Source organism: Salvia splendens, chromosome 5 (assembly GCF_004379255.2).
Source record: "Salvia splendens isolate huo1 chromosome 5, SspV2, whole genome shotgun sequence".
Classification (NCBI taxonomy): Eukaryota; Viridiplantae; Streptophyta; class Magnoliopsida; order Lamiales; family Lamiaceae; genus Salvia; species Salvia splendens.
The window spans coordinates 2,919,267-2,934,985 of NC_056036.1; the positions used below are offsets into that span (position 1 = coordinate 2,919,267).

At 36.0% G+C, this 15,719-nt stretch overlaps 3 protein-coding genes across 3 annotated transcripts; 2 read left to right on the top strand and 1 right to left on the bottom strand.

Moving 5' to 3' along the window:
• Positions 1-3,111: 3,111 nt before the first annotated feature.
• On the bottom strand, positions 3,112-5,102 carry LOC121805274 (pirin-like protein). The gene is made up of 7 exons (XM_042205074.1): positions 4,785-5,102; positions 4,575-4,624; positions 4,455-4,493; positions 4,330-4,358; positions 4,175-4,237; positions 3,976-4,079; positions 3,112-3,891 (listed from the first exon to the last, which is right to left on the bottom strand). Exons 1-7 carry the CDS (start codon positions 4,988-4,990, stop codon positions 3,408-3,410), a joined length of 975 nt encoding a protein of 324 aa, XP_042061008.1. The 5' UTR covers positions 4,991-5,102; the 3' UTR covers positions 3,112-3,407.
• A 5,325-nt stretch (positions 5,103-10,427) lies between these two features.
• Positions 10,428-11,990, top strand: LOC121802281 (UDP-glycosyltransferase 75C1-like). Its single transcript, XM_042201914.1, has one exon. The coding sequence runs from the start codon at positions 10,462-10,464 to the stop codon at positions 11,821-11,823; it is 1,362 nt and encodes a 453-aa protein (XP_042057848.1). The 5' UTR covers positions 10,428-10,461; the 3' UTR covers positions 11,824-11,990.
• A 2,181-nt stretch (positions 11,991-14,171) lies between these two features.
• Positions 14,172-15,719, top strand: LOC121805659 (anthocyanidin 3-O-glucoside 5-O-glucosyltransferase 1-like). The gene has a single exon (XM_042205604.1). The coding sequence runs from the start codon at positions 14,251-14,253 to the stop codon at positions 15,610-15,612; it is 1,362 nt and encodes a 453-aa protein (XP_042061538.1). The 5' UTR covers positions 14,172-14,250; the 3' UTR covers positions 15,613-15,719.

Here is a 15,719-nt window from a genome sequence, read left to right on the forward strand (position 1 = left end):
GATAAAATAAACTCTATATATAACAAAACACATTAAATATATAAATATTAAAATATTAATATTAGTAAATGATAAATTTTATTTAATTTTTGTCAATAAATATAATAAAATGTACAAATTACAATTTAGTGTGGACAAAATTTTTAATATTTCAGATATAAAAATAGATAAGTTCATATTAATTCAAAAAAAAGTATATGGCAGAATATATATAGCAAATATATAAGTAGGCATGCTTATTCGGTCGGTTCCGGTTCTAACCGGACTGATTAACTGGTTTTAATTTTTCATAAATCCTAGAACTGGAACTGGTCGGTTCCGATTTGGAACCAGCCGATTAAGAACCGGTCGATTCCGGTTCGAAATCGGAACCGATGTGTAATTTTAATCCGAATTTATTTATAATTTTAAATAGTTCAATACTAAAAAAATAATAATCCAACATCTAAAAATATAACAAATAATACCTAAAAATTCAAATAAATACACAAAAAATACAAACCAACTATACAATACTCCTTCAGACCCTGAAAGTTTGTCTAATTTTTCTCTTTCCTTCCGTCCCACAAAATTTGTCCCAGTTCACTTTTTACCATTTTTTATAGTGGACCTCATATTTCACTAACTCATTCCTACTCACATTTTATTATAAAAATAATATATAAAAGTAGGACCCACATTCCACTAACTTTTTCAACTGACTTTTCATTACATTTCTTAAAACCCGTGCTGGGTCAAAGTGGGACAATATTTGGCGGACGGAGGGAGTAATATACATTTATGGATAAGAGTGGTGCCAAGTGTAGAAGGTCGGACTAGTTTATGTTGACAATTTTTTTATAAAAAAAAGAGTTCTAAAACTTAACAATTTTTTAAAAAAATGAGTTTTAAAATTGAATTCCATTTTCCCCTTTTTTGGCTAAACAAATATTCAATGGAATTTCCAACACTAATTGATCTTCTTGTGACTTTTTGGTTTATAACGGAACAATTAATAAATTATTCACAAACATGTTAAAATCATATGTTAAATGAATTGTTACATAAATTTTTTATAAAGTTAAATTTCTATCATATGAAATGATATTGTAATTGTATAAGTTCTTTTGGACATTAAAAATAAACTTATGATATCCTACTCATAGTAGTTAGTTCATAAAAAATGGATTGGGAAAATAGTTGTAGATTTAAGGTATCAAGGTTTAAACATTTTAAATACTTCAGAAAACAGAGCTCGCAAATTTAATACTATTTAAATAAAAAAATCACTAAATGTTTCAAATTATTTTACTCCAACTCAATATTAATTCAATTAAGTTAGATTTATTAATATATTAAATTATAAAAAAAATTGAGTTATAATCCGGTTTCCGATTAGGAACCATTCGGTTACGGTTAGAACTGGAACCGATTTTATTTTAAAAGTTGGAACCGGTACTGGAACCGGAACCGATTTTCCAATTCCCGGTTCCTCAATTAACCGGCCGATTCCGGTTCCATTTAACCGAGAACCGGAGAACTGTTTAAGCATCCCTATATATAAGTAAATAAGAAATTTATTAGGTAGTTTTGATAAAAATATTTATAGAAAATAATTTATTAAACCTTAGGTATAACTACTACCTATATTATACAAATACTAATAATTAAATTTAGTAAAGAGTAAAAAGTTTAGTAGAAGACAAATATATTATCATATTATATTAATAACTACTCACTAAAATATAAATTTAAACATGAATTATTAGTTTGAGTAGATAAAAAAATTGTTTTAATATAATAATAACTAATGTTCATGTTGTTACCAAGAATGGCTTGTGGTGGATTGGTATTAGTTTTGGTCTCTTGACCAAGAGGTTATGAGTTCGACCAGGGACGAAACTAGAAATTTATATAAGCTGGGGCTAAAATTCTAAAAAATAGTAAACATAATAATACTCCATAAAAATGATATTTTCATAAATAGTATATTTCCTACTTATTTCACAACCTTTAGCCAAATAATCACATAACATTTGAAATCAAAATATTAAATTACAAAATTTTAATTTACCTTTGATATCTTATCCTTATACAAAATGTCGTCTTTTAGTATATTAAAAAACAATATTGTTTCATTAAAATAAGAGAAGAAAAATATTTATTTTAGTAAAAATGCATCGTTTTAAATAGCATCCTAAGTCGATGGAGCATTTTGTACATGGATAAGACAAGTGAAAAAAATTAAAAGCCATAATTTAATATTCTAATTTAAACAATACTTACAAGTGAAAAAATTTAAATATATAATTAAATATTTTAATTTTAGACCTACTAGATTGACTAAAATTTAATTTAGTTTTATGATTTAAATTAATATTAATACTTTTTATATTAATAGAGAAATACAACAAAATCAAAGATATTCAAAATATATTATTAGAATAAACTAAGCAATTCACCTAAAAAATGGAATGCACAATTGTCACATATAATGAACTACTAAATGTCTACATGAATATAAGTGGGCTCTTCAGAGATAATGGGCTTTAATTCAATTTGTAAGATAACTTGTTTGTTACCATACAAATGAATGGGCCATAATTCATTTCGGCCTTTCATTGCTTTAAAGTTTAAAACGGTTTTATTACAAAAAACTAAACTAGTTTGTTGCAGTACATAACTATATGTATTGATGAACTATTGTGATATGTGAATACGAAAAATTGTCATGCTACAGATTTTATTACACTATTAATATAAGAATAAAATTCTCCTTCATCTAATACTCAAATCGTTGACTGACCATCATCAACAAAGCAGACGATGGTTAATTTATGTATTCTTTTTCTTCTCATAGCTATATATAGAGATCAAACTATGCAGCCAACTCACACAAAACTCTTTTATAATAAATACATAAATTGATAATTACCATTACAAATAATTTATTGATATTTAAAAATTCAAATTTTAAATTTAATTTTATAAAATTAAATATAATATTGAAATAAAAAAAAACAAAGTGAAGGATGGCAAAGAGAAGAAGAAGATAATTTTGAAATAATATCAAATTTAGTACATCATTTAAATAATATCATATTAAAATGGTTAAAATATGAAAAGATAAAATTACCCAAATACTCAAAAGGGCATTTTTGGATCAAAATAGCCAAAAGAAAAAAATAATACTACAAGAATCAACATGTTCTAGAAGCAAGCTGACCCCATCAAACACAGAATCTCAATGCTGCATACTCTCTTAGCTTCTAGAAGCTTTCTGTCCTCATCACTATGATAAAATCTTGAATCAATGATGATGGTGTGTGTGTATGTGTGTGAAAATGTGTTGGTGAAGATAGAGATTGCTAGTGACAGGCAGAAACTTTCACAACCTAATTAATTTGACTTAGTTGTTTCAACAGCACTCATTCAGACCTCCAGTTTCTTGCCATCTCAAACCCATTCTTGCCATAGTAGTAGTCTTCAATGGTCTTCTCGATTTCAGCTTGCGTGTTCATCACAAAAGGGCCATGCTGAACCACTGGCTCACCGAGTGGCTCGCCGCCCACCAAGATGAACCTCAGTGGCTTGGCCGCCTTGTTCCACACGCTAAGCCCCTCCCCCGGGCCTAAAACCAAGATATGGTGGGCTGACACGGGAGGTGAGTTGGGCGTCCCAAACACCCCTTCCCCTTCAATAATGTACGCAAACGCGTTCCATGACTCCGGGATCCTCTGATGATGCTGAGAGCCGTGCTGGAGGGTGAAATCAAGGTACATTGTTGGGGTTCGCGTGTAGACTGGGGAGCGAACCCCCATGGACTCCCCTGCAATCACTCGAACAACAACACCGTCTTCCTCTGCACTCGGGATGTCATCCCTCAGCAATTCTTGATATCTAGGCTCAATCCTTCAAAAGTAACAAACCATTTTCTTCACCAAATGAATACTATACATTTTTGGATAGAATAACTAAAAAGGAAACTAAACTAACATCTTATCCTTGGAAGAAAGATTGATCCACAGTTGCAGGCCTGTGTGAGTACCTTCTCCTGCAGGCATTTCAGAGTGGACTATACCCCTCCCTGCAGTCATCCACTGCACACCTCCAAACACAAAATTTAAAACCGAAATTCGAAGAGGCAAACAAAACATATAGATATATAATGAATCAAGTGTTATTCAAATACTACCTGCACTTCACCAGCATGAATTGTCCCCTTGTGACCAGCAAAATCCTGATGTGTGACACCTCCCTATATACAGATAGCAAGTTTAATTTATTTCATTTCATTCAAACATGGCTTAAAAAAAACCTCTCTCAGCTATGAAAACAACACAAAATTACCTGTAACACATATGTAACAGTCTCAAACCCTGAAAACAGAGCATAAATGTCAATATTTTCTTTTCATTTGTTTGAATTTGCATAAGAAATTTATAATCATAGCAGTATTTGATAATGGCAGATACCACGGTGGGGATGATCAGGAAATCCAGCAGGCGGTGTAACTACAATGAAAATAAGATCATTCAAATTCAACAACATAATTAAATAATTCAAAAAAAATCATCATAATAACAAAATGTTACCAGAAAATTCATCCAGCATGAGGAAAGGATCCAGCGACTTCAATTCGGGTCTACAATTTTTGAGCACCAAATCAAACCAAAATCACGATCCAATAACAACTGATGCTACAAGTTGAAGTAGCGAATTACTTGATTCTCCCATGGAATCAATGATTTTCATCGAAATCAGAAAAATGCCCAATTAAAAAGCTTAGAATTGGAAGAAATTACCTTCCAATGCTTCGTCTAACAACAGCACCTTCTCCCTCGCTCTGGGGCTTTGCCAAGACTTTCTTGGCGACCAATCTTGGCTGTTCGAAGCTTTGATCGGATACAGACATTATGCTTCTCAGAGAAGAAGAAAACGTTTGGCGAATTGGAGAATTAGTGATGATGGGTTTGTGATTCAACAATACGAGTTTGGTTGCAGAGATCATATACTATTAAAATCTCTCGTGTTTTGTGTCTACAAAGTCTGCTCTCACATCTCCTCTTTATATACTCGAAATAACGACCTTTTTTAAGACTGCGTAAGCTATAAAAAAAATAAGCAACACTTCAACTTGTTTTGTAACTGCGGTTGACCTTTCAGTTGCGAATCTCTTTTTTTTATACAATCGATAATGATTACTCATCTACTCTTTGATTATTATTGGAAAGAGAAAAAACGTATAATCCTCTCACATTTGGACAACTGAAAATCGAGGACTTCAGTGGATTCGACCACAGGAGGAAAAGAAACGATTATTGAATTATGTTTAACTTAGTAATATTTGATGTTACTTTTAAATATTTCAAGAACAAAATTTATAAAGTAGTTTTGATATTTGAATTTATATGATTAACTTGTAGATTAGTTCTACACCAGTTCTATATAAATATAAACCGATAATTTTTCTACTGCATTTGTCATTTTTTTAGAACATTAGATTTATTGTCAACGAGGGGAAAATATATATTATAGATTAGAAGTTAAATTAAAATAAAGAATGTCGTGTTGGGATTAAGAAAATATATATAAAATGGGCACCCAAAATTTCATCATTAAATGACGTCATACCAATGTCATAATGATGCATCCTTTGATCTAAAAAGAAAATTTGCTTTCTCGACCGTCATATATGATATAAACTCAAAGTCTATCCTGCCAAATGCAGACTCACGCAATTTATGTGACAATTCTATTTTTTTTTATTTTTTTTACAAGTTTTATTAAAAAAAATTCATGAGATTTAATTAAATTTTATTTATCCATACTTTTTAAAATAGTCGAAAATTATAAAATTTGAAATTTCTCGACCGTCATATATGATATAAACTCACCAAGGGGAGTGTTATATTGCTAACTCAATACTTAATTGCTAACTATAATTAAATAATAATTATTAGATATTTAAATTAAGGGCCTACATCATTAGCCCCGAAATCAATAAAAAACGTCAATAGGGGTATTAAGGTCAATTTACAACAAATTAGTTGTAACTAACTTTTGAAAAATATCTCATAACTTTAAAACACATATAACTTTCTCGATCTAAATTATTTTTGCACACAACATATATCAAATTAAAGATAATTTCATAAGGATTCTAATGAGATCTCACTTGCATATGTTCCGATGTCAAAATTTGAATTTTTTTTCAAAAAATTCCAATTTTTTCGTGCAGCAACAAATGTCAACATAATATATAAAATATGTCAATATAATACATGAAGAATGTTAATATAAGCAATGTGTTAACAATCTCAAAGCACTGCGTTACATTCTCAAAACATTGTGTTGATATTTGAAAATACTATATTGACATTTTCATCCAAAACGCTAATTTGATAGTTTTTTTTATCTTTTTTTATTTAATTAATAAAAACTAAAATTACACGTGGCAAATTGTAGACCACAAGTTTTCTAAAATCCTATGGTCTTAAATTAGTTGTAGTTAGCAATTAAATGATGAGTTAGCAATTGATCACTCTCATACTCACTAAAATTTATGTTATGGGATAATTGAAAACTAATTCAATTTTTATGATTTTTCATTTTTTCTATATATTTTTAGTTACAGATTTGTAGAGCATATCAGAATTTAATCAGAATTCAATGCTTTTCCGCACGTGTATAATGACTACAATACATTGTTTTATAAGGAGTACTATTTTATGCCCGCAACGGTAGCGCAGTTGGCAACGGAGGGGCAGATCTTGTTGCAATGAGCAAATCCCACTGATGTCGTGTTGTTGCTTCCATTGCTTCCATCTCTGAGGCACTATTGTTGTTGTGTAGTTGCTTCCATCTCTAAATCTCACTACTGTCGTGTAATTGCTTCCATCTCTCAAGTACTACTGTTGTCGTGTAGTTGCTTCCATCTCTCAGGCACAAGTGTGAAGTCTTGGGCGATGGGATTCTGGCAGCTAGAGGGTTAAGGTCTCCTCTTTAAATTCTGACAGCTAGAGGGTTAAAGTCTCATCTTTAACGGGCTACTGCGTAGCCTGATTGAACCTCCTCACATGATGTCGGGGCGAAGTGTGGGGCGCCGAGACTTATAATCAAGTAAGGCAATAATTGCTACGTGTGATTTAATAATATCGACTTATTCATAAAAATACAAAAAGTGATGAAGAATCTTAATTTACAATTCAGCAGCTAAAAATGATAATAATATAAAACATAAAAAGAAATGCTTACATATTGTCAAATGCACCAAGAGTACTAGACGTGAGGATGGTGTCATTTATTGTGTCATTGACTGGCTATAATTTTTATTTCATTTATACGATTCATCACTTTCATTTGATTACCAGTGATGTCGTCAATGTTATATAGTAGTAGGAGTATTCTATTTGAAAAATTATTATAAAGTTTGAGAGAAGACAAGATTGACTACAACTAATTAGAGTTAAAAAAATCCTTAAAATTTGAGTAATTTAATGAATCGGGTAACCAAACCATCTATTAAACTACTTATTATTTCAATATTTTTAAATAATAAATGCAAATTAGCCACCTTGTGTTTACAATGATATAATTAGTTTAATAAGTAGTAGGAGTATGTATTAACAATCGTATATTATCTCATGGTGATGACAACTATGATGCTCTCATCACAAGTAACTAAATGCTCCACTTGAAAGCCACAAACTTAAACTAAGATTAATAGGAAAATAACAAACTATGTTAATATTATATTGTGTGGGTTCCCATCAAATGGAGTTTTAATTTTACCAGGGCTAAAACCGATCAAGATTATCGGACAACAATTAAGGTTACAACCAAAGACTATTGAAGATGTGTTCATTTTTATTTGTTTTCAATATATTGTTTAAAACTTTGCCCCTAATTTTGCTTGTTTTATGATTTTATTGTGCGCTTTGTTGAAGGAAGTGTCTCATTTTTAGTTTTTTGTTGGTTATGTATTGCTATTAATTAGCCGGCTTTTGCTGCTTTGAATTAAGTTTAGGTTGAGAACTTTTCTACTGGATTGTTTTTGGATTATGAAAAATTAAGCATTTGTAAGTTGATGATCAAGATATAAATTCAGTTACCATTATTGAATTGACTTACTCTAGAATGACTACATTTAGTTTTTCAAATTTAGTGTAGTTTTTGAAGTGGATACAAAATTACAAATCCAATTCCGACAAGTATACATTTATTAATTTGCCCTTTTAAAAAGTACTTAGCATAAACCAATTCTCATTATACAAACACCAACTTTTTATGTGATATGTTAGCATTATTTATGTTTAATCAATATTAAACATAAATGAATTAAATGAGAACCATGCCACAAAGGCACAAATAGTTGTCATATAAGTAGTATTTCAATATACTACTCTGTATATTAGTAGTAGGTAGTACATGTATTAAATTCAACAATCACAACCAAATTGTGAGTGGGTAAAATGGGATGGCATATACTAACTGCACGAGATTCATCGAATCTAGAATTGCGGCAACCCACTTCTATTCAACTAAGTTAACATATGTAAAAAGTTTTTATTTAATTCAACATATAGAATAATGGCCATCATACCCATCCCTTTTTTCTATTGAGATAAATGCTCAATTTGAACAATTGTAAATACCTATGTTGAGAGTTTTTTTTATTTGGTATTTCCTCCTGCAAGCAGAACAAACCAATGCCAACTTTTGCTATTTCTGGAAAAACAGCCCGACTCTAATCATGTCTATCTTGTTTTTATAAAATTTTAATCGAGAATTAGATTCACATTGTAAATATTATCCAAATATACCATTTTATCTTATTATTTATTGATTTTATAAAAGTGTGTATTTTCACAAATTTTAAATATGTTTTTATACTATACTCCCTAGTCCCATAGAAATAGGTCATTTAGGGTTAGAACAAATTTTAATGCGTAATTGGTAAGTAAGAGAGAAGAAGAAAAAATAGTAGAAATTGTTTGCAGAATGGTAGAGTCCATAAATAATAAAATAAAAGAGAAGGAGAAACTGATTGCCACAAATGAATATAAACTATTTTAATGGGACGGGCGAAAAGGCCTGTTTTATGGGGCGGAGGGAATATTATACTATTTTCTCCATTCGTGAAATGTTGTCAACTTTTGGGAAGTTAGTGAAAATTTTCACCATTCTAAAAAGTTAGTGAAATGGTGAGCGAAAGTGGTAATTTGCCAACACGGATTTATGACGCAAAAGTGGACAACAATATAAATGGTGACAAATTTTTAGGAAGTGAAGGGTACATCAGAAGTGCGTCCCTTGCTGTCTAAAAAGTTAGTGAAATGGTGAGCGAAAGTGGTAATTTGCCAACACAGATTTATGACGCAAAAGTGGACAACAATATAAATGGTGACAAATTTTTAGGAAGTGAAGGGTACATCAGAAGTGCGTCCCTTGCTGTCTAAAAAGTTAGTGAAATGGTGAGCGAAAGTGGTAATTTGCCAACACGGATTTATGACGCAAAAGTGGACAATAATATAAATGGTGACAAATTTTTAGGAAGTGAAGGGTACATCAGAAGTGCGTCCCTTGCTGTCTAAAAAGTTAGTGAAATGGTGAGTGAAAGTGGTAATTTGCCAACACGGATTTATGACGCAAAAGTGGACAACAATATAAATGGTGACAAATTTTTAGGAAGTGAAGGGTACATCAGAAGTGTGTCCCTTGCTGTCTAAAAAGTTAGTGAAATGGTGAGCGAAAGTGGTAATTTGCCAACACGGATTTATGACGCAAAAGTGGACAACAATATAAATGGTGACAAATTTTTAGGAAGTGAAGGGTACATCAGAAGTGCGTCCCTTGCTGTCCTCATTAATCGACAAAAAATACAACTGTTAGTTTTTGTATCCCGTTCCTTCATAGAGTCTTATCTCATTCTTCTATTCTTGGCGCTGCCGACCGACCTGAGTGGCTAAACTATGCCCAAATTGATAAAGCGGTAGTTTTGCATATTACATAAAAAATATTTAAAATTTATAAGTATTTAAATTGAGTCTAATTTGTTAAACCAATTAGTTTTGCTCGATGATGTGGCCATGGTCGTTTAAAAACGTTAGCTGACCAAAATTTATAAATAATTAAATATACACTAAATTTGTATTTACATTGAGTTTAAGTCTCTTCAAACTCGCTACAGGTTCGAAATACTCGGAGGCCCAAAGCTGGCCGAAATGTTGGTTCCGAGACAGCCCAGCCCAGCCCAGCCCAGCCCAGCCCGTGAGAGGTTGTTAATATTCCAAGACAGAAACCAACAGAGTCTAATTCGGAGCCTAGTGATACCAATTTAACCATGCATTCCTAATAGTAATACTCATGTGTTGTCATATCATGATAATGCACTATCTATATATACATACCACAACAAATAACTGAGACCACAAACACACAATCACTCTCTGAAATCAAAGTTATCTTTTACTAGCAACAATGGCGGAGAAACACATCCTACTAGTAACATTCCCCGCGCAAGGCCACATCAACCCTTCCCTCCAATTCGCAAAGCGCCTAGCCAAACACGCCCTTATTAAAGTCACCGTCCTCACCAGCGCCTCTGCCACCGCCCGCATGTCCCACACTCTCTCCCCTTCCTTCCACTCCCTAATCGACGTCGTTTCCTTCTCCACCGCCTTCGATTTATCCACACAAGAAGACTTCCCCAAATTCTTCCTAGACCTCTCCCAACACGGCATCAAAGCCGTCGAAGACGCCGTCGCCGCCAAGCGAGCCGAAGGCCGCCCCTACACTCGGATCGTCTACAATCTCCTCGTGCCGTGGGCCGGTCGCGTCGCCCGCCGCCTCGGCGTCCCCTTCACGCTCCTCTGGATCCAACCGGCTGCTCTCTTCAGTGTCTATTTTCATTACTATAGTAAGAAATTTAATCCTTCCGATGAAATGATCGAGCTGCCGGGGCTGCCGCGCCTCCGCCGCGGCGATCTGCCGTCTTTTTTTCTCGAGACGAATCCGAGCGCGTACAATTTAGTGATTCCGACGTTGATTGATAATTTCGAGATTTTGGACGGAGAGGATGAGCGGGCGACGGTGGTGGTGAACACGTTCGACGCGTTGGAGGCTGAGGCTCTGAGAGATTTGGATAAGTACAGAATGCTGGCGATCGGGCCGTTGATTCCTTCTGCGTTTTTGGACGGTGCCGATCAATCCGATTCCAGCTTCGGAGGTGATTTGATTCAGAAAATTGACGATTGCATACAATTTTTGGATTCTTCGGAGAGGGAATCGGTGATCTACGTGGCGTTCGGGAGCTATTCGGAGCTGCCGCGGTTGCAGACGGAGGCGATAGCGGAGGCGCTGGTGATGATCCGGAGGCCGTTTCTGTGGGTGATGAGAGACTCGGAGGAGAGAGAGAAGCTGAGTTGTAAAGAGGAGTTGGTGAAAAGAGGGAGAGTGGTGAATTGGTGCAATCAGGTGGAGGTTCTGTCGCACCGTAGCGTCGGTTGCTTCGTGACGCACTGTGGGTGGAATTCGACGCTGGAGAGCTTGGCGGTGGGGGTGCCGGTGGTGGCGCTGCCGCAGTGGACGGATCAGGGTACGAATGCGAAGCTGGTGGAGGATTTGTGGGGGTGTGGAGTGAGGGCGGCGAAGGGGGAGATTGTGGAGAGCGATGAGATCGTGCGGTGTTTGGAGATGGTGATGGACGGTGGAGATGAGAGTAGGAAGATGAGGGAAAACGCTAAGAAATGGAGGGATTTGGCGAGGGAGGCTGTGAACGACGGTGGAACGTCTCAAGTTAATCTTGGCATCTTCTTGGATCAAATTGTTGGCGGCGGTTAATAAACGGTTGGATTATTACATAAATAAAAGCAAAATTAAATAAATATTATATGTTGTTCGATAATAGTAGTATATGATTAAACAAGATACTAATATTAGTGAGGTGTTTAGTAATTTAGATTATTGAATGGATTAAATTATAAAGATGATAAAAAATTACTACATTATCTTGTTTAATCAATAAATGGTGAATAAAAGAAGGAAAGTAGAGAGGGGGGGAGAAAAAGCCGGTGAGGCGAAGTCGACTGTAGCGCGAGGCAAGGCCCTCGGTGGTGCATAGAGGGAATGAAAAAGAATAACGGACTAGTAACAGTCATGATGAATCGCGTGAGACAAAAATTCGTGCCGGATATACATAAATCATGGATCGCATGAGGCAAAATTCTTGAAATATTCGTGTTTAGAAAATCGTATCTCAAAGATACATAAGTTCTTTGTTTATGTTGACTTCCAAATATAGTTGTTTATCTTGAATACCAAATATAGTAGATTTACACTGTTGGGACAAACTATATTACCAGTATTGATTGTTTAGGACACTCTACCAGTCTACCCAAATATTATTAATATATACACTTCACGTTTATATAATGCATTAATGCATGCCATTGATACGAGGTTAGTTGGAAAAATGTATAAGTACAACGCTAATTGACCCATGACGCGTCTCTTTAACTTTATTTAGTGCGCTAATTAAATAACGCCCCGTCCCATAAATTGTCCCATTTTTTCATTTTCGTTCATCCCACAAAATTTGTCTCATTTCACTTTTTACTATTTTTTGTACTGGGTCTCATATTCCACTAAATAATTTCTACTCACATTTTACTAAGTATAAAATTAATATATAAAAGTAGGATCAACATTTCACTAACCTTTTCAACTCACTTTTCATTACATTTCATAAAATTCGTGCCCGGTCAAAGTGAGACAATCTTTGTGGAACGGACCAAATGTGGAAAAGTAATGTAATGTACGTGAAAATCAGAAAAATATTTTAGAACGGTCAATTATGAATCTCAATTAGGCCAAATACTTAACTTATTCATATCGTATTATCGTTGCACTTAAACAATATTAAAGATTTTGCAATTATGAATCTCAATTAGGCCGAGTACTTATATTTGCCGTGACACTTAAACTGTCACTAAATTTACACTCCTAGTACTACTTAAATATTCACTATTCATTTGATGCGAATATCACGTTCAATATTATAAGTTTTGAGCCACAAACTAACTAAAATCATCATATAAGAGTCTGGATTTGAAAATAATTGTATCATGTCTTACAAGTTACAACAAACATTGTTCATCTTTGAAAAAAAATGGTTCCGTCTTTTAATATGAATCTAAAAGTACATATATAGTCATTTTCATACCCAATTCTTATTGGTGCACATAGAATTACGTTGGCCAGAAATTGAATGCAAGGTAGCTAGAGAAACATAACGGTAGCTGGCATGTGCTTGAAAGATGGGTGGCGCGTGTTTACATTACAAGTTTCCACTTTCATCCATACATTATCACAAATGCTTTGTAAAATTTCTATATAACTTGAGCATAGGTAAAATAAAATACTACTCTCCGTCCCGGAATATGATTTCTATTTAGTTATGGCACGGATTTTAAGAAATGTAAAGAAAAGTGAGTTAAATAAGTTAGTATGTAAAGAAAAGTGAGTTAAATAAGTTAGTATGTAAAGAAAAGTGAGTTAAATAAGTTAGTGGAATATGAATCTAACTTATACTATATATTAGTTTTATAATAAAATATAAGTAGAATAAATTGGTGGAATATGGGGTCTACTTAGGTGGTAATAAAAGTGAAATAGGACTCTTATTTTGAGATGATCCGAAATGGCAACATATGACTCTTTGTGGGACAGTGGGAGTGTATGTAGTAACTTAACCCGGAATAATTAGGTATAGGCATATTAATATTTGTACATTATAAAACCATTAAATTAAAATACTGCGTTAGGTAAATAAAAGGGCAATTTACTCTAATTCTAATTCTGGTCCATTGCACAACTTAATAAATTTTCCGTAAATCACAAATTTGTTCACATCAATTTCGCGAATGATTTTTTTTATTATTATTGTAGTCGATATGTCATTCAAAAATTTATATGTGGATATTACCTCGCGAATTAAGCGATGTTGCGAATTTATAAAGAGAACAAAGTCGTTTGGTACGATCAAATTATTTTGACTTGTGATAAGTGATAACTATGATGAGACACAAATTTTAAAACTTTCTAGTTAAATTTTAAAGTTACTATGTTAGAATTTGACGAATCTTGATAATGAATGCTCCAAGCACTCCTATAGGCTATATATATACATGTATTTTTCTTCTTCACGACATAGGAATCCTCTCTCCACCACCGGGAATTTCCATAAACAACTCAAATAACTCCATAGATATGGGCCGCCGGCGCGTCGTGTTGGCAACATTCCCGGCACAAGGCCACATCAATCCGGCCCTCCAATTCGCCAAGCGACTCCTCAACGCCGGCACCGACGTCACCTTCTTCACCAGCGTTTACGCATCTCGGCGCATGGCCATCTCCTCCGCCGCCGCATCCCCGCCGGGCCTCGACTTCGTCTCGTTCTCTGACGGCTACGACGACGGCCTGAAGCCCGGCGGCGACAGCGGCCGCTACATGTCCGAGATGAAATCCCACGGCCGGGAGGCCCTCCGGGGCCTCCTCCTCCGCACCGACGCCACCTTCCTCGTCTACTCCCACCTCTTCTCCTGGGCGGCGGAGGTGGCGCGTGACGCCCACCTCCCCAGCGCCCTCCTCTGGGTCGAGCCAGCCACCGTCCTCTGCATCTACCACTTCTACTTCAACGGCCACGCCGCCGCCGCCGACGCCGGATCCGACGACATCCGCCTCCCGCACCTCCCGCCGCTTAGGCAGCGCGACCTCCCGACGTTTCTCCTGCCGGAGGCGCCGGAGAGATTCAAATCCATGATGAGAGAGAAGCTTGAAACCCTAGACGCCGGCAGAGCCGAAAACGAAAAAGTGAAAGTGCTCGTGAACACTTTCGACGCGCTCGAGCCGGACGAGCTCAGAGCGGTCGACAGGTACGAGCTGATGGGGATCGGGCCGCTGATCCCCACAGCGTACCTGGACGGAAGAGACCCCTCCGACATATCATACGGAGGCGATCTCTTCCGTACCCCAGAAGACGACTGCGGATGCGCGTCCTGGCTTGACGCGCAGGCGCCGTCGTCAGTGGTGTACGTGTCCTTCGGGAGCGTGCTGAAGCTCCAGAAGGAGCAGATGGAGGGGATCGCGGAGGCGCTGCTGGCCTGCGCGAGGCCCTTCCTCTGGGTGATCCGACGAAACGAGGATGAGGAAGAAGAAGACGAAGAGGAGCTGAGCCTCGCCATGGAATTGGGGAAATTGGGGAAAATGGTGAGGTGGTGCGCGCAATTGGAGATTCTAGGGCACGGGGCGGTGGGGTGCTTCGTGACGCACTGTGGGTGGAATTCGGCGGTGGAGAGCCTGAGTTTGGGGGTGCCGGTGGTGGCGGTGCCGCAGTGGTTTGATCAGGGGACGAATGCGAAGCTGATGGAGGATGCGTGGGGGTGCGGGGTGAGGGTGGGGGGAGGGGGTGGGGGTGAGTTGCGGAGGTGTATAGAGATGGTAATGGATGGGGGTGAGAAGAGCAGGGTAGTGAGGGAAAATGCGAGGAAATGGAAGGATTTGGCGAGGGAAGCTATGGCGGATAATGGATCTTCGTTTAATAATATCCACGCCTTTCTGCAACAAATTTGATTACACATTTTGTAATCACTGTTTTTCATATGGTGTTAATGAGCATCAACTATCATTGTGTTCTCTGAGATCATAAATAGAATAAGTATATCTTCCTTCGTCCGCCA

What these genes read in the sequence shown, in the direction of transcription:
- LOC121802281 (XM_042201914.1), top strand. Translation starts at nt 10,462, where the DNA reads ATGGCGGAGAAACACATCCTACTAGTAACATTCCCCGCGCAAGGCCAC.
- LOC121805659 (XM_042205604.1), top strand. Translation starts at nt 14,251, where the DNA reads ATGGGCCGCCGGCGCGTCGTGTTGGCAACATTCCCGGCACAAGGCCAC.
- LOC121805274 (XM_042205074.1), bottom strand. Translation starts at nt 4,990, where the DNA reads ATGATCTCTGCAACCAAACTCGTATTGTTGAATCACAAACCCATCATC. An exon ending in TCCTGATCATCCCCACCGTG is followed by an intron (nt 4,359 to 4,454) that starts GTATCTGCCATT and finishes CTCTGTTTTCAG; the next exon opens with GGTTTGAGACTGTTACATAT. An exon ending in CTGTTACATATGTGTTACAG is followed by an intron (nt 4,238 to 4,329) that starts GTAATTTTGTGT and finishes ATCTGTATATAG; the next exon opens with GGAGGTGTCACACATCAGGA.